This window comes from Protomyctophum parallelum, assembly GCF_964188405.1.
Source record: "Protomyctophum parallelum genome assembly, chromosome: 3".
In the NCBI taxonomy this organism is placed as follows: domain Eukaryota; kingdom Metazoa; phylum Chordata; class Actinopteri; order Myctophiformes; family Myctophidae; genus Protomyctophum; species Protomyctophum parallelum.
The window spans coordinates 23886902-23906829 of NC_139698.1; the positions used below are offsets into that span (position 1 = coordinate 23886902).

General features: G+C 44.5%; 1 protein-coding gene across 2 annotated transcripts in view; it reads right to left on the reverse strand.

The window, feature by feature from the left end:
* grik5 (glutamate receptor, ionotropic, kainate 5) overlaps positions 1–19928 on the reverse strand; it is a gene marked incomplete at its 3' end in the record, with an annotated part of 95423 nt that overhangs the window by 30798 nt on the left and 44697 nt on the right. For both annotated transcript variants that reach the window (XM_083760318.1, XM_083760317.1), the window contains exons 9-10: positions 18633–18737; positions 12654–12761 (exon numbers count right to left, since the gene is read on the reverse strand). In XM_083760318.1, coding sequence (XP_083616444.1) covers positions 12654–12761; positions 18633–18737 — 213 coding nt within the window. The remainder of the gene's footprint in view (positions 1–12653; positions 12762–18632; positions 18738–19928) is intronic.

The window sequence follows — 19928 nt, forward strand, 5'->3', positions numbered from 1 at the left end:
TTCATGTATTATGGGAGTGCCCTAGGGTACAGACGCTATGGTGTGGTATTCATGAGAATATAATGCAAATCACAAACCAGGATATTCCTTATACACCGGCTCTCTTTATTCTGGGTGATCCATCGCCACTAAAACACCTCCCTGCACCTCTAGCTGACTGGATTCAAACAGCATTAATGGTGGGCAGGAAGATCATTGTTAAGGAATGGAAGTCTGAGGTTTTACCTCCAGCACATGTATGGTTCACTCAGCTCGGTATTGTGGCTGCTTTGGAGAGGTTATCCTTTAAGATGAATAATCAGTTGGATAAATATGATCTGAAGTGGGACGTGTTCCTCAGTCATGTTGCAGGTCCCTTGGTGTGATCCATGGTCAGGCAATGCCCTCTTGATCGTTTATTGTATTACTACACATTATGATACAGTTGATGATGCTGCGTTTGGTCGTGTAAATAATGTAAACTATTTTCACATTTTAATTAGATTTTTCCTTTTTTTTCCTTTATTTTTATTTTTATTTGTTTATCTTATCTATCTTAAAGGTATATTCAGTGATTTCACTCAAAAAACCTTAGGTTTCGTTTTTGGCTGTGGGACCCAGCCTTTCGTCCAATCAGGATAGAGAGTCAAAAACGAAACCTAAGGTTTTTTGACCCCCAGGGGTTAACTGGGGACAGGGAGGAACTCCTTATATGGCCAGCACACTCTATAGTAGGGAGGATTATCACAACAAAACAAAAAAATAAGTGATATTTGAATTAAGTGAAATCACTGAATATACCTTTAATTGTCTATCCATGAATACGTACTCTGCTGTTGTTGCTTGTGTTTGTATTGTAGGTTTTCTGTTTTATGTGTTTGTAAAAAATCTAAAATAAAGTACTGATCATAAAAAAAGAAAGAAAAAAGAAATGTGTTTTGCCTAAATCGGCCTAAATCGGCCTCAACAGGCCGTTGAGGAATATTTGGGGCAGAGGTTTGTCGTTGGCATCCAGGGAGAGTGTGTGCAAAGGTTGGCATGGATCGGGCCAACGGTGCCGGAGATTAGCTGATAACGGACGGAAGGAGACACACACACACACACATACACACACACACACACACACACACACACGGACGGAGTGCAAAACATACTCTCCCCCCATGCCTTCGGCCTGGTGGAGACAAATATAATATTATGGAGATCTAAGGTTGGCAGGGTGTACAGGGTTTGAGTTCTGGCCATATGGAGGGTTCTTAATGACATTATGGGGAGATCTATCTTGGATATTATACATTGTTAAATTATAATGAATTGTAATAAATTGTACATTCAGAAGATTGAGAAACTACAGTAAGACAAAGTATGAATTCTGGGGAAACTAAAGATGAAAAGGAGCTCCTTCAAATTCTAATTAGTCAGTGTTGCCAAAGTGTAGAAAATGAGATCATACAGTCACTCCCTGCAGAGTTCTGTCCTGGAACATTTAGATGGAAGGAACCCAACGAGAGTCTTATCTTATCCCAAAAAGACATAAAAGTGTGTTTTAATAATGAATCGAAAAACAGATCATCAGTCAGATCATCAGTGATAGTAGACACCTTTATGAACACATCTGTGAAGAAAGCTAGTGGTAAGCATTTCTTTGCATATTTGCCGCTAACTTTATACCCAACTACAGAAGAGAGTTAGTGTGGCCAACTGAGGCCCACTTAATTAAGTGGTTAATCTGATACTTTGTGGACAGGTGAGAACTTGTTTGTTCAGGTCCAAGGTTTTGTTTTTCATTTCATCCATAATTGAGGTTTTTAAATTTGATTGCCTGATTGTGGTTCGTCCATAGCTGTTGTTGGCTTGGCTTTGGCTTTGATTGTAGCCTGAAGGGTAAGCTGGCTGGCTGTGAATTCAGAAGGATGTGTGTGCTACTTGCCAGCTTCCATTCTAACGGTCGCAGCTATAAAAATAAAAACAAACCATCTGCTGCTTTCAGTGCTTTGCAGGGGGGAACTCAATAAGGATTAGGAAGGACAAACATATTTGAAGTTTTAACAACTTTTGTCACTGCCCAGGACAAACTAATATCAGCCTTGGGTGGGTGTGTTGAGGGGTGCAGTAAGTTAGTTAGACTAGTCATTGGTCCGACAAACGACAACCCACCTCAAACCCTAACCTAACCATAAACGCAAGCACGGGAGCAGGCGCTAGTCCGACCAGTGTTGCCAACTTAGCTGGATTGGTCGCCATATTTAGCTTCTTTACAGACCCCCCAAGCGACTGAATTAGTGAAAAGCTTCTGGAGAGAAATCTAGCTACTTTTTCTGGTGAATTGGGGACAAATCGTGTTGACAGTCGTCAGAGATAAAACCCTCCTTTTTCTTCATTTTCCCTCTCTCAGCCTCAAAAAAGTTGGCAACAAAAAGTGCTCGGCGCGTCTGGCTTCCTCGGCTTGGTTATGTGCACAGAGCAAGGAAATGGTGTTCTGGGATGGCTCCATATTTTCGTTGCTAGTCGCCTAGCGACTTCTAGAGACTTTCCGAAGAGCCAGTATAACTACTTCCGTTACTGAAGAGTTGGCAACACAGAGTCCGACATGCGTCCGCATGTCGAACTATTACTCTGTTGGATTTACATGCTGCCCCATGTGTGGAGTACCTGGGAGGATTGCCTATTTTGGGCTTCGTATAACACCCTCCCTTCTTGGACTCTAGCCTTCCTACCTGTCACTCCGTGCCGCACTATGACCTTGATCTGATATCTACTATATAATGCGCCACGTCTCTGCGTACGTGTACGTGTATGCGTGCGTACGTGTGTGTACGGTTGTAATGCACGTAACTTGAGAACCGTTTTACCCACCGACTTCACATTCGACCCACGCGTTCCACACCCCGACAGGGAGTGCAGTGCCAGGTATCGAGTCGGTCGGACCTACGGTTCTCCAGAACCACCACAAAAAGCTCTGGTCAGGTTCTGCCAGTGGGCCTAATGAGGCCAACTCCTTTCACCTGGGCCAGGCTCTGCCAGTGCACGGGCCTAATGAGGTCAACTCCTTTCACCTGTGCTTCTGCCTCAGCCTATAGAGCGGCGCAGTCCCTCCCCCTTTCAGAACAACGAACGGCCCAGGAAATGAAAACGCAATGAATTTCCCCATAAGCAGTTTTTATTTAATTTATTTAAAGACCTTTTAAGCGTCGTACGAAGCCAACTCTTGTCGTGACAAATCATGACAACACACACAATATTTCGGGCCAAACAAAGAATTAGAAAGTAGAAAAAAACGGCAGGTTACAACACTTTTTTTGTTGTTTTTCTTCTTTGTAATTATTTGTTTGGTCCAAAATATTGTGTGTATTGTCATGATTTGTCACGACAAGAGTTGGCTTCGTACGACGCTTAAAAGGTCTTTAAATAAATTAAATAAAAACTGCCTATGGGGAAATGCATTGCGTTTTCATTTCCTGGGCCGTTCGTTGTTCTGGGGATGGACTGCGCCGCTCTATTGAGGCTCAACCAATCAGGCTCTGCCAGTGGGAAGAATTGAGTGCCTACACTTTTCAGTTTGTAGTCTTCACACACAGGCACATACACAGATCTCCATGTGGGACACCGGCTGACAGTTAAAACGGGTGCTATGACAACGTATATCATTAGGTTCCCAAGTTGCATCGTTCCCAAGTAGGCCGGTGGCCGACTGCGACGGGCACATACATCTTTTTTTTTAATTAGTGAAAATGTATGTAAATCTTTGAATATATATATATATATATATATATATATATATATATATATATATACATACATACACACACACCTGTATATACTTTTTTTTGGTTCCTTGGAACAAAATATGGGGGAGATGGGGGTTGAACAAATTTAATTTTGGGGGTCCATGACATGAAAAAGTCCACTGATATATAGCAACGTACGTTGTTCAAGAAAACTGTTTTAGATTTAGAAGAAGAAACTTTAGAATGGGCCCCAGGTCTTAATTCACAGCCCAAAACAGCCCCATCCATGCATGGCCCTTTGCTGCAGGCCTGAATTGGTTCTATTAGTAATCACCCTCTTCTCATGCTGCGCCAGCCTCTGTGCTGGTTGCGGAGCCCATCACCGATGGTCCACGATGTCGCATCGCCTGAAGCCATGAACCTCTGCTGGGCATGCTGCCAAAGTCCCAGATATAAATCCCATACATCATCGCACCACTGTGCTGTAAAAACCCTACGGCATCTGCAGTCAACATCCACACGGGAGCCAAAGACTATAAGCCCTGCATCGTCGCTGTTGAGTGTCCGTTTAAAATAGTGAAAGTAGCCGAACTACAAGCATCACGGCACGTGGAGAAAAAGGCGTCCCACCATCCCAGACACAGTTTGAATATTCACACAGTCTGAATATCTGTTTTCACTCTCTCCTCTCTGTATGTATCCGTTCTGCCGCCCTGACAGATTACTATAGTAGGCCCAAAACATGCATGGACTCAGCAGGCCTGGCAACCGACCAGAATAAGCTGGCGGTCATCCTGAATCTCTAAAATCGGCCTCGCCTGGGCCGTTAACGAGGTGTGCATTGGCACTGCCCTCACAATTCAATTCCATTACGATTCACCGGGCAACGGTTCGATTTTATTCTATACGACGCATCGCAATGCATCACATTTTTCTGCACAACATGGCAAATGTGTTTCATCAGTCAATTCAAGCAGTCAGATATACTGAACATATTTTATTTAGAATAATATTATATATAATATTATATACAGTATTATAATTATATTTTAATTATACATTATATAATTATATTTAGGCTTCGATTATCGATTATGTCAGATTGCTGCATTGCATTGCTGGTCTACCAAATCGAGATGCAGATGCAGGCAGATTAAGGCCGTTTTCACACCCAAAGTTCCATGGACCAAATATTTGCATTTTGGTCCGTTTGGTGTTCACACTGGACTTTGTAAAGCGTACCAAATATGTGAAAAAAATTGAAGAGGTCGCATCGCAGGCTTCGTCATAACTTTGCGTGGTGGCGGCGGCGCATGCTTAAAATAAACAGATCTACAAGCGTACATCGTGTACCATACCGTGCATACCATTCCGTGTCGAAAACTTGTACATCTGTTATTTTTTACGCATGTGAACCAGGGCCGTAGGAACCACGGGGGTCCCCGGGGACACGTCCCCGGTGGGCCGCGGAGCGGCCCACGGGGGGCCGCGAACCGTTTTGGGCCGCCGGCCACGGGGAATAAAAAAGCCTCAAATTGGGCAGGCACTTGGACCATGCGGCCGCCGCTGACTCGCTGTCAGTGTTGTGCGAGTGCGTGTGATTCTGCTATAGTGGAGATTTCAATGTATTTCTATGGGGGAACTTGGATAGGATTCAGGAAGTTGTTTATATGTTATGCCCAGTGCTGGTTAAAGCCGTGTATGTCTCGGGCAGGCTCATCAAAAAGGTAAGATTTGCACTAGGCTATTTCTGCTGTGCAGACCCGTTTTTACCCGAAAATAACGACTTTATAACCGCAAATACCCGATTTTTTTCGCCCCACATGCACGGGCGCTTCGCGCCCGTGCATGTGGGCCGGTTCGGATTCGTCCCCCCCATCTGTGAAGTGCCGGATACGGCGCTGATGTGAACCTTGTACGCTGCCATTCAATTTGCGCTGCGCCTATATGCGTCTACTATTAAAATCAGACAGCTAGCTGTCATATCAATAGTGATCCCCGTAAAAAAGACATGCTTTTAGAACTAATTATTAATGCAGTCTCACAACTGCCGACGCCCGACGGCTATTTTGGCTATCGTACTGTATTTGCGGTCCTCTATAAAGTCTGAATGCATTCACACCAGTAACGAACCAGACCGTGGTTCGTTTGGAAGCGAACCGAGTCCGGCCTTTTTTGGCGGACAATGGTCCGTTTCTTTGATCCGCACCAGAGTTCGGATGCACATGCACATTCACACCAACCGAACCAAAGGGGTAAGCGGACCATGGTTCGTTTTAAACGAACCAAACATGTCCGGTGTGAAAGTGCCCTTGTCTGGCCCCTCTCAATTGTGGAAGGACTTTACGGTCGAAGTGGTGACGAGCCAACCAGGTTCGTCTGGAACCAGGCTATGACCAACCAGGGCCCAGTATGCAAATATGGGGCGGGACATTGCAGAAAGAAATCTAACACGGAGAGGGACAATATCCATGCCGTGATATTAGTATGAGGCTAGGTTTGTGAGGCAAACCACGCAAAGGCTGGACGGCCGCCCCCCCCGGACCATATTTGCTCTTGGACAGACAAGGCAGAACAAAGGTCACTGACTACAATATTGAGCTCTACACTCTGGTGGCTGGCTCTGGGTGGAACCAATTTCCAAATGTTTAACAGTCTGTACATACTGTAGAAAGCACTGAAACATTGCATGCTTGCGCATGGCAGCCGGGGGACTATATATACTTTCAGGTAGAAGTGATTCTCGAAGGGAATTTATTTGTATTAAAAAAACTGTATGCAAAGTCTATGATTTTCATGATAGTAGAGGACCTGACTAAGATATGTATGCACTTCATTTAGGAGAGAATATCGCAACTGTTCTGGACTAATATGAACCCCGCGAACAACTTGGGAACTGTGAACAATTCTCTATCCGGGGCGAAATACCCGAAAATGACCACGCCCTTTAAAAAATGACCACTACTTCAAACATGGCTCTATTTTCTAAACCGTTGGAGCTACAGATTTTCTGAGGCGCTCAAAATGTTCAGAATACTAATGTTTGTTGAATCCGTGCCCAAGCCAGCAACCCTCCGGGTCATCATAGTGGCCAAATCCAATATGGCCGCCAGTCCGCCACCTGAAAAAGGTTTTGTCCAGAACTTTTGAACCACATCAGCTATGAATGCAAACTTGGTGTCTAAATCATGTTTTTTGACAATTATAAACATTTTGGAATGATCATCTTCATGACTGGGTGCGGCTGAACGTCTATTTTGCATATTTCAAAGATGGCGACTATCTGACAATTTGTTTTACTTATAAACTTTGTAATTTCTTGCAAACGTCTATTTTGTGCTTTTTGAGCATTAGAAACACATTGGAATGCTCATATTCATGATTAAATCCATCTAGAGCACTCTTATTTGCTTATTACAAATACTGTATGGCCTATATAATTTTTTTAACGTTTCATCCATATGGAGAAAAGAAACAACCTGTATACATAATGTAATTTTATAGAAACAATAGAATAGCATAATAATATCATGATAAATTATGCTGAGCATTAGTCAAATTTTAACAGTAGACCTATGTTTACACACACACACACACACACACACACACACACACACACACACACACACACACACACACACACACACACACACACACACACACACACACACACACGCTCCGTCCTTTTGATTCCTCATGGAAAATATTTTTTTTGTCCTGGTCATACAACTTCTATATATCGAGGTGCAAATGATTCCAGCTTTGCAGAATTTTCTTTGTGTCCACTAGGCCTTTCATGACTGTTGCAGCCTCAGTGGAGGAGGATGGTGCAAGCTTTACTGGCATCTACAAAATTAGTCCAGTAAGGTTCCCAAGTCTTAGCCATGGAGTCAGTGACCAGCCCAATGTACTGAAACGTTGGGATGTAGTGGCCTTTAGACAAGCTGAATCAAGTACAATTGGGTAGGAGGAATGGACTTGCGACCATTTGTTTGACCAACATCAGCCTTCCCTGACTATGGGAAAAGGAGTGCAGGAATCTCACATAAACCCTGGTCACTCTCACCTTGGAGCCTGAAAAGATCAACTCCGATTTCCATGTCCAAAGATTGGCCAGAATATGTAGGCAAGTGTATTTGTCTTATTATGTAATGTAATGCGGCTATTATTCTATTGTGTCAATAAAAGTACATCTGTACACATGTATGTTTTAGAGACAGTCGCACTGAGGAAAAGACAGGAAGCAGAGCTGGAGGTAACAGAGACTAAAATGTTGAGGTTCTCTCTGGGAGTAACAAGGATGGATCGGATCAGGAACGAGTACATCAGAGGGACAGCACATGTCAGATGTTTTGGAGATAAAGCCAGAGAGGCCAGACTGAGATGGTTTGGACACATAGGCCCTCATTTATCAATCGAGTGTCAAATCTGCCACAGATTCGAGTGCAGGTTTCGTAGTACACCCACGTTGCCACGGCATTTATAAAGTGATCGCAAACAGCTGATCCTTCCTTAATTTAGTTCTCACGTTAATAAATGTCACGGCTGAATTTGATCTGGCCTAAGAACTCAAGCCTCGCCCTCGTTTTTGCGACCTGAACCACTGCTATACGATCTGGAAACCATGGTTACCGTGCCTTTCTGCCCGCCTCAAGTCACCCCCCTCTCTCATACACACACACACACACACACACACACACAGTCACACACACACACACAGACGCACACAACTAACTGGTGTGTTGTTAAATAAATAAACAACGAACACCTGCATGAATTAAATAAAGTTGTAGGCCTACCCTGTCTGTTTCCCTCTCACCTCGCTTGCCTTGCTGTCATGTCCACGCACGCACGCACCTACATGACACATCAACATCGCATCGCCATGAATGGAATACGTTTGGGCTGGCCTATATTAATTTTACCCATTCGTGCGCAGTGCACGGCGAAGGCGTGAGACTGCGCACTGCTGTGATATTAAAGTCCTGTGGGTGAGTGTCAGTGATGCCTGCATGAAAGATAGGCTATCATGTCGTCAAGGCAGTCATAATCAACGTTTATGTAGTGATTTGATCATTGATGAACGAATCATAAACATATGGATGAAGGCTTGCTTGCATGTGTGCTGGTATGTGTTGGCGACACACGCCGCGGTCCCGTCCTCCCCCGACCCCCGAAAGTTATCTCGCTTTTATCTGAACTGTCAAAACTGTCAAAACCTGTCTAAGCACTTATTTAAATGGTGAATGATTAAGCCCCTTACGCCTATAGCCTGCTAGTACTTACTACAAATAGGCAAGCTGTATGCTTGTCATTGTCACTTGGAAATAAAGGCGTGCAGTCCATTTATGCCTTTTTTTTAAATAATATCATACTCACATATGACGCATCACATGCGCTCCAAAATCATCTCACAAGTGTGCTCGCATAACAAGGCCAGTAAAGCACTGTTTGATTAAGCACAAACTAATACATTGTAAACATGTTATATTGTTTTTCATTGCGCGATTTTAATTACTTGTAAAGTTGGAAATCTCTCTTTCGTTTTTTACATACACATACCTTTTTAATTAATTAATTAATTAATTTTAGGAGTGAAAACATATGTTTAAATGCCTGTGACAGCCTCTCAGCTGGTCAAACAAAGCTGCTCCGCCGTTCTAAGACAGAAAAACAGGTGAGGACAAAGCGTACGCCAGGTCCCGAGCAGACGTGGGTTTTGAACGTTGTCACGTTCAATTTCAAGCTTTGCCGGAAAAGTTAAATGCCGAAAATGTCGGTAATTTCGGCGTGCGCCCATATTTTGGCGTACGCACGGTTGATAAATGAGGGCCATAAAGAGGAGGGTAGTGTGTATATTGGTAGAGGGATGCTGAGGTTAGAACTGCCAGGCAGGAGGCCTAGAGGAAGACCAAAGAGAAGATTTAGGGATGTAGTGAAAGAGGACATGAAGTTAGTTGGTGTGAGAGAAGAGGAGGCAGGGGACAGTGTGAGATGGAGGCAGATTATTTGCTGTGGCGACCCCTGAAGGGAAAAGCCCAAAGGAAAAGAAGACACAGGTTGCTTATTTTCTCCAGTTTGATCTTAACCTAATCATACAACTCTACACTCAAATCCGAATGAAACTTCATGTTACATAACATTTTTGATATAGGCCATATAGTATTTGTAATAAGCAAATCAGAGTGCTCTAGATGGATTTAATCATGAATATAAGCATTCCAATGTGTTTCTAATGCTCAGAAAGCACAAAATAGACATCAAGTTTGCAAAAAATGACAAAGTAAAACAAATTGTCAGATAGTCGCCATCTTTGAAATATGCAAAATAGAGGTTCAGCCACACCCAGTCATCATACAGATACGCATTCCAAAATGTTTCTAATTGTCAAAAAACATGATTTAGACACCAAGTTTGCATTCATAGCTGATCTGGTTCAAAAGTTCTGGACAAAACCTTTTTCAGGTGGCGGACTGGCGGCCATATTGGATTTGGCCACTATGATAACCCAGAGGGTTGCTGGCTCGGGACACGGATTGTTCCCAAGTTGTTCGCGGGGTTCATATTAGTCAAGAACAGTTGCGATATTCTCTCCTAAATGAAGTGCATACATATCTTAGTCAGGTCCTAGACTATGACGGTATAACCATTTCATGAAAGCAATAAGCCCCGGAAGGCTGTGGCTTACACAGATTTCGAGGGCAGTATATGTGCTCGGCTGTGCAGTCGTATTAAACAACACCCCATTTAGCTGTTCTAAAACCACTGTACGCCACGGCCTCCCGGGGCTGACTGCTGATATAGCTCCTCTTCACCTTCTATTATAGCACAGCCGCGAGGACATTCTCTGCTGTGATGGTGCTTCAGCGCTGCTGCCCGCGGTACTCAGCTGCACTGTGTATACCGCCAGTGCCACCGCATCTCCCTCATGCATACAGTTCCCATAACACCAACACATTATGCAATTACACGCACGCACACTGTATGTACGGTATATTGTCTCTGTCGGGCGGAAAACTCATAACTTCTTTTCTTTTTTTGTAAATTAGTACCCTATACGTTACATGCATCACACAAAAGCGACGCATTTCGAGTTTGTAGATCTGCTATTCTTTCTATCCTTTTATTTGAATCCTCAAGATAGTGTATATAGTCTCTGTCGGGGCGCACGCACGCACGCACGCATGCACGCACGCACAAACACACAGACACACAGACACACACACACACACACACACACACACACACACACACAGATGTGACCCCAATGACATGACGGCTGGCGGGAGACATGTTTCGAGAGCTGATCGGTGACTGTTCAAACACAGCGACACAGTGGGGATTCCTAAGCCTCCTAGGCTCCTATCAGTTCCAATGACAGACAGAGAGAGAGAGAGAGAGAGAGAGAGAGAGAGAGAGAGAGAGACCAGCTCACAGTGTGAGCTGGGTCATATACGGACCCCCTGCCAGTCACCAGCAGACAGTGGTGGGAAAAAATACTCACATTTTTTACTTAGTACAACACTTGAATCCGAGATGGAGTGGAGTAGAAGTAAAAGTATTGGAAATTGGAAATACTCAAGTAAAAGTGCAGACAGCTCAAAATTGTACTTAAGTACTACAGTAGTTAAGTAAACGTATACTTTCCACCACTGCCAGCAGAGAGCTCCAACCTCGTCAGCATGACAGTGGTGACAGGTGGTGACCTAACTCAGAGGTTCAACAACCACTGGTACTACTAGTACCACAGGTGGTACTCAAGTACAACGCATGCTGGCACACTATACTGTACACTCTGTCTTTCTTTTATCTGTATTGTATCGCATTGTATCGTATTGTATGTGTCATTGTATGTTTAGTTTTACTACCATTTTAAGAGCCTGCTCAGGGACTACAGATGTAAATTAGCTTATGGCTAACCCTGGCACATTTACATGGAAGTGAAAACTGAAATGTTGATTAATGAGCATTGTCCCTGTCTATAAATGAATAAAAAAGTACCCCCCTCTGGTGGTACACAGAGGGGTCGCCCAAAAAAGGAGAAAAAAAGACAAAAGTGGAATGACATATTTATATTACTAGGCTACAGGTATAGTTCTTCTGACCACCCAGCCGTGCTGAAAAGAGCATGACAGCACACCTAGCTGTTAATAGAAGATTTGAGAACGGATTAATCACATTAAAATATTATCAGTTGTGCTGATTAGTGATTAGACTTAAGTTTTGTCAGAGCAGCAGCATTATTGGCTTAGGAATGGAACAAAAAGGGCAGGTATACGCTCCTGCTTTTTAACAGTTATTATGGTGGTACTTGGAGAGCAAAATATTTTCTGAGGTGGTACTTCAGTATAAAAAGGTTGGGAACCAATAACCTAACTGACCATACCAGTATGGTGGTGACCTTACCAGTGTGGTGGTGACCGTACCAGTGTGGTGGTGACCGTACCAGTGTGGTGGTGACCGTACCAGTGTGGTGGTGACCGTACCAGTGTGGTGGTGACCGTACCAGTGTGGTGGTGACCGTACCAGTGTGGTGGTGACCGTACCAGTGTGGTGGTGACCGTACCAGTATGGTGGTGACCTTACCAGTGTGGTGGTGACCGTACCAGTGTGGTGGTGACCGTACCAGTGTGGTGGTGACCGTACCAGTGTGGTGGTGACCGTACCAGTGTGGTGGTGACCGTACCAGTGTGGTGGTGACCGTACCAGTATGGTGGTGACCGTACCAGTGTGGTGGTGACCGTACCAGTGTGGTGGTGACCGTACCAGTGTGGTGGTGACCGTACCAGTGTGGTGGTGACCGTACCAGTGTGGTGGTGACCGTACCAGTGTGGTGGTGACCGTACCAGTGTGGTGGTGACCTTACCAGTGTGGTGGTGACCTTACCAGTGTGGTGGTGACCGTACCAGTGTGGTGGTGACCTTACCAGTGTGGTGGTGACCTTACCAGTATGGTGGTGACAGTGAGGGTCTTGTTAGCCAGGGTCTCTGACACATTGATGTCCAGGCTGGTGGCATTCATGAACAGAGTGTTGTTGGAGTACCAGATCCCAATCTGACAGGGGGAAAAGAAAAGAAAAAACAATGCTATGTTAACCACTTGAACCCTGCATGCAGCATCCTTATTCTACAAGTTCGTCTAACTTGTCGCACGCACGCACAATACTGGCTTTGCATATTTTATTCTCACAATGGCATACTGTACAATACATCCCTATTGATTCCATTCTCCCCACTCCAAGCTCTTTTAGACCAAGTGTTTGACTCTGTACTGTTTACATTTCTTCCTAATAAAGTAATCAATCAATCAATCATATTATACAGTATATATCACACTCATGGTTAAATCAACACTGAGGATGTTGTAATGTACAGCAGGTGAAAAGAACGTATATCATATAATTCTAATGATTCCAATTTCAAAGACCCCCATTTAAATGCATTATAGGCCATATCTAGTACTGTATCTACATAATGTAGAATCCTTAACTCTGAGAGGGTACAAATGTGTTCTTAACATTATTATGTACCCTTTGGCGTCGTGGGCTTGTTATTGTAGTGAGCTTACAGTAGAGAGTTGGTGTTGAGGGGAAAAAGGAACGCACCAAGTACAGAGTTAACTCATGTCCAGTTTACCAAGGGCTTAAGTGGTTAAAGTGCGTGCGGAACTGCAGGTATTTATATCTCTCTGCAGCGCAGTGAGGGGACAATAAAGTCACTTAAGGGAACGCAAGTGTGTGATTATGGACCGGGAGGTGTTTCAAATTGCGACTTTGCGGGGGCACTTCGTTGGGAAATAACGCTGTACGTCTTTCAATAGGTCAGATATGAGGTAATAGCTCCGCTGACAGATTCACGGCCGCCCGCCCCCACCACCACCCCCCCTCCCCGCCACTCCATTTCCCTCCTCCACGTCCTCTGACATTTTAGAGGGGTTGTTTATCTTTCTCGACAAACTAAACGCTCACCTCCCACGGCGTGGAAGGAAGCTCGCCAGGCAGGAAGGTGTAGTAGAGTGTCTTGCGTCTTAAAATGTTAATGGTTGCCAATTTGGCACGGAACCCTCCAGCATGAGCTCTTGAAGTCGAGACTCGGCGTATTGTTATCAAATGGCATTTAGTGTCAACCGGATAGGCAGTTAGCCTCTACTAAAGACCCTGTTAAGGCATATTAAGGTAAGACGGAAGCCGAGTGTTTTCTGAGAACTGACAGAGCGTGAAGCCATCCGTGCACTGATGTGCACCTTTCGCCTCTGCTTCATTAAATGTTTATTTTTGACAGGTGGGTGAAGGGCGCTCTGAAGCCTTTTCATCTGCTCTGGAGCCGACTCTCTCTGTGGATAATTATTCTGCGGCACGGAATTCGCCACCTTCGTTCAAATCTCTGTTTATTTTTTGATCACTTTTTATCCGTTACTGTATATCTTCAACATTTTTGAGTGGTGCAACCACTCAAACATTCCGGAATTTTTTTTGTGGTGCAACCACTCAAAAATTCACCTATGTGTCCGCCTACAGTATGTAATGTGTTAATGAGCACCACTATGACTATTAGTACCAGTAGGGGCGCTGTTGTGCCAGAAACAGAGAGAGAGATAGTGCTGCACGTGCTGCACTGTTGCCTGCTAATGAGAGAGAGAGAGAGAGAGAGAGGAAGGGGGGGAGGGGAGAGAGAGGGGAGTTGCAACACTCAGTTCATTTTTTCATGACTTTTGTCTTTGTCAGGGGGTCACTGGCTCAAATCCCCAAATCGTCTGGGGGGGGGGGGGGGGGGGGGGGTATACTACTGTCTCCCAGTGGTATCTGGTAGTAACTCTCTCAGTAGTTATGGAGGCCAACAATGCGGGTGGGTGGGTGGGGGGGGGGTGCCCTTGAGGAAGGCGCTTAACCCCCACATGCTCCAGTTAAGGCGCTTATCGGGCGACATTAGAAGACGGCGGTTGTACTGAGCAGCTCCCAGGTGTGAACGTGAGCGAGTGTGTGAAGGTGAACCGGGGCACCGCCGAATGAGAGCGCGTACGCTCAGTAAGCCTTCCCTAGATAAATTAAAAGGTTACAAAGAAATGGGGAAAAAAAGTACAGTATATACCGTGGGGTTTAATTTGAACTGCTTTGGTGTCAACAAATGTGGGAACTGCCACCCAGGCAGGATGATAATAAGTGACTAAAAGTGCATCAAAATGTGCCGTCACAATCAACACGAATGCGCCGTTATAATTCCTCTTGGTTTTTGTGTCACTGGAGTTTGTTTATGGTTACACGCTGCTCACCGAAGCTGCTCCGCCTGTTGACAGTACTGTACGTACATTATACTCTACAGTACATGCTTATTTCACCGGATAATTATTCTCCCTGAAAATGCGCGTGGTGAAACGGAGAGGTGTGACATTCAACCCCCGCAGCGTCTCTCTGCGTCTTGTGTGTGAGTTAATTATGATACACACACACACACCGCCGTCTACGATGCCACCGGCCCTCAGCCAATAAGAAACCTTTGTTTGTTTGTGTTTTTCGACCAGAGAGCGGAGACGCGTTAAAGTGACATTGGGTTTTTCCAAACATGGGCATGTTCCTGTCACACTAATGACACGGCACGACAAAGCAGAGAGAGTGCAATTTTGCACTCTCTCTGCACTTTTACTTGCACTTTTACTTGAGTATTTCCAATTTCCAATACTTTTACTTCTACTCCACTCCATCTCGGATTCAAGAGTGCTGTGCTATTCTCTGGCGCCTGAAATCCTGTGAGATCAACACACGTATCTTATTAATCAGCTGGGCTGGGACTTTAACTTGTTAATCATTTACAGAAACAAATAACGTGATTAAAAGAATTAACGCATTTTATTTTTTATACATATATTTTTTATCCCACGATTTTGTAACCCATTTCTCACCCCTGTGTCAATCATCTAATGTGATCCTGGGCTCTACACACCCTCCACCAACCTAGTCCCCATATATGGGGGACATGGGGAGAGCAACGGACTTGAACTCATGCTTCCTTCATGCCTGAGTGTCCAAGTTGCTCCTTTACACCTGACAGGGGGGAGTTTCCCTGGTTGGACGTACAGTAGCGCGTGGAAGGAACACGTTATTCCAACCAGTTCCTTTCCCCTCCATAATTAACGCATTTTAATCGCGCTTAGTTTTGTGCACCACGGAACCTTGCTCACTGGACGACGTTCAGGCATACGATCTTACTGCCGCACGCAATGAGAGAAGAAGCCGATCAGACCGCTTTGCTTGGCCCAGTGGATGGGTCAAAACTCACTCATTGATTCACTAAAAAAGCTTCTCGGGTCAAATACCGGTATGCGATACAAATTGGATTCATTTTGATTAATTAATTACAATGCCTCGAATTAATACATTTTTGTCTAGAGTCCCAGCCCTGCTATAAATCAATCAATCTATCGTGTCTAGTCTGGCGTAATCATGTGGTGTGGGTCAACAGCAGCAACAAGATGTGCTATATGGGGCATGAGTGAAATAAATATTGACCGCTTTATCTCTGCTGTATACCGCTATTCCTCAACCGTCTCTAAGGAATCACATCTTTCCAGGTCATATTATGTGTCTTTAAAAAAATGTATGGGCGTTATGCACTTGTCTTGTTTGATCCCATCACCACCAGTGCTCTTCCCCAAGGGTTCTGTTTTCCACTGGGGGGGTTGTTATACACACGCATGCACACGTATGGATTAGAGTTTATATGGTCATCACCATAGCAACAGCTGTCGGCATGCTTCTTGGCTTAAACATGCTATGGTTGAGATAAGGTAGTGAAATGTGTGGACGCATTTGCTAAATGTATCCATGGAAGTGTTGTGGCAGTTTTGTGATTATATATAGATGGAGTAATTAATTCAGTTTGTGATTTCATTGAGCGCCATTGAGTGTTGAGCAGTTAGGACACTCCTCCTCAGTATCGTAACGTTTTCCTAAACAAGACCAAAACCGTGCTATCTTGCACATGCTTTATACTTCATATATGAGTTAACTAATTCGACCGAATATGCAGACAACGACAAAGAAAACAGTGACAGGCGAGGAGAAGGCCTACGTCTGACGTAGTGTCATTCCCAGAGGAGAACAGCCAGAGCAGGACGTTTGAAACGCTATAGCAGTGCTTCTCAAATGTTGTTTTAATCTCAAGGACCCACAGTTTGATTTGCATTAGGCCACGGACCCCCATAACCCTGAGAGGGAACAAATGGAACCAAATAAGTGTGTGGCCTAATGCAAATACGGAGCTTGTAGATCTGCTATTTTTAAATCGCCACAATAATAATTAGATAAAGTGGTTAAAATGATTGCAATGCTATATTAACTACTTTAGCTGCAGGGGACCCCCTGGAACCCCCCCCCAAGGACCCCTGGAGGATCCCCTGCAGACCCCACACTTGAGAACCACTGTGCTATAGCGTCGCTCAGCAACGTGCAATGCATTCTGAGCCACTGTACATTTCTTTAGGACAACGCATTTGTAATAGGATTGACGAGAAATGTATTGCTGGCATGACGGGGATACACTGAGAAGAGAGATAGCGTCATGGCGACGCTGAAAGCAAATACTGCTATGGTTGAGATAAGTGCTCGAATTAAAGCTCATAATGTAAGATGTAAGATCAATGGTCTGGTCGGAAGCGACAACCAAATCTGTGGATGCTTTTGCCGAATTGTCAACGCTGTCTAGCCAGCGTGGAATAATACTGTAGCTTTCAGAAAAGTGCATATTGGACCTGGAGGGATATTCAAAGAGACTGAGCATGTCTGAGGTGAGCTCAAAGACGAGACAGACAATTTACAATTGACAAATTAGGCATTTAGCAGACGCTCTTAATCCAGAGCGATTTACAATAAGCAAGAACAAAAAAAACATGGTAATACATCAAAACATGAAAAGTCATCGTGAATCCTATGTAAGTTTAAGAACGGTGGAATATCTATCTATCTAAGGAAACTACGGTATGTGCATACACTATAGAGTGCTATGTCTATACATAAAGTGTTATTTAAGTTACATAAATTGAGCCTGTGCATACGCCTGTAGGAGGTCGAGGCTAGGGCAAGTACTACGGCAAGTGCTGTGGGCTAAGATGGAGTCTGAAGAGGTGCGTTTTCAGACTGCGGCGGAAGTCTAGACCATGGTAGGACTGGATATTATCACTTCCAATCAATCACCATAATTTCATACCTTTGCCTCGAACCAGTTAAACCCTAGAAAATAATAAGTTTAATATCACTATGTTTTTAGTTTTTTTTTTATTATAACTTTTGTAACCCATTTTTCACCTGGTGCCAATTGCCTAAGATGTAATCCTGAGCGCTACTCTTCCTCTGCCAACCTGGGGAGAGCCCCGAACTGAGCTCATGCTTCTATTCAATGCATGAAGAGTGAGCACCTGACAGATGGGAGTTTCTCCGGTATAGGAAGTAGCGTGTAGAAGGAACGCGTTATTTCAACCAGTTTCCTTCCCCTCAACGTGCAAACTCCACACATAAAGGCTCTTTGGCCCAACCCCACCTGTCATCAGCATGGGCACTGATGACAGAGGAGAGAACAGGCCACCAGCGTCCCCAGCGGGAATCGAACCCGTGACCTTCTTTCTAGCTCTGAGGCGACTGCGCCTATATGCTTTTGGCCTCATTTCTACTCCATTATATCTCAGAGGCAAATATTGTACTTTTACTCCATTTGAAAAAAGCCGGAATTCAGTATTGATTGCGACCATATAGGTCGCAGATTACTATGAAAACCTGCAAAACCTGTCAGTGACTCCGTTACGCCACCATATCTGGCCGTCAGTCCGTCACGCCACCATATATGGTCGTCAGTACAACCCCCCATGCCAAAGTGACCTCAGGGCGTCTTACTGGTACTTTTACTTAAGTATAATATGTGAGTACTTTATCCTCCTCACCTCTCTGTGTCCTCCACGGTGCTTCTCCAGGATCCTCAGGGTGTAGTTGGTCCTCTGGCCTTTACTGTTGAACTCCACCCGACCCGTCAGCCCATCATACTCCACCTAGCACCACCCAGAGAGAGAGAGAGAGAGAGAGAGACAGAGACAGAGACAGAGACAGAGACAGAGACAGAGAGAGAGAGAGAGAGAGAGAGAGAGAGAGAGAGAGAGAGAGAGAGAGAGAGAGAGAGAGAGAGAGAGAGAATGTGAAGCAGGAACAGAGAGAATGGGAGCAGCGGTGAGGAGAGAGTGAGTGAGTGAGTGAGGGAGTGAGAGAGGTATTGAAGGAAAACAAAGGAAAAGACAAGAGATTACAAGATAAATGCCTGACTTGCACCATTCTGCATGAAGTCAAACAATTAATGTTCTGCAAAATGAGCTTGTATAGGACGGCTATTTTCGACACGTATGAATCGGGCTTTAAGGTGAGATAATCATATTCTCAGAGAAAGATATCAGATCAGAAATACAGGGACAAAGTGATTGTAAAGCCTATTGTACTTATTGCCGTGCAGTGGTGTCACTCGGCGAAGATAACCGCTTTTCAAGCTATAAACGACGAGGACGAGTGGCTTGAGAATCTGTCCCTTATGGCAAGCAAGACCGCAGTGCAATGAAGTATGAATTAGACTGAAGGGAGAGCGAGAGAGAGAGAGAGACATAATCAAATAGACTGACACACAGTGGGTCAAAACTCACTCACTCACTCACTCACTCAATAACACTCCGTGCCCCATGCAAGGCAATGCTGGCGCTAGAGCTACAGTGAGATGAATATTGAGGCGATGACAATGGAACACGCCTGCATGCGGTTGGCTAACAGAGACTGATGTGGGACAGGTGGGCTGGAGACAATGAGGGATGGAACGCAGGCCAGTCCGTCCACACAGGTCGTCCACGAGAGACACACACACAGATGGGAGATGACAAGAAACAAACAGAGACACAATTAAGTCGTTCTTCGATTTTTCAAAAATAGCAGACCTACAAGCTCATAGCGCGCCACTCGGTGGCGCGCTATGAGCTTGTAGATCTGCTATTTTTCAATAGCTAAAGCATAACATAATGCATAACATAATGCATAATGCTAACACCAAAATGGGTTAAGACAGGCTTTTGTGGACAGAAGCAAATCGGCACTCTAGTGTCTATACAGGGGTTTCCAAACTTTGTCAGCTGAGTCCCAAAATATATTTCTTTTGTCCCCGCCCCCCCCCCAAAACTAAAACTTTGAAAAATACATTATGAATTAAC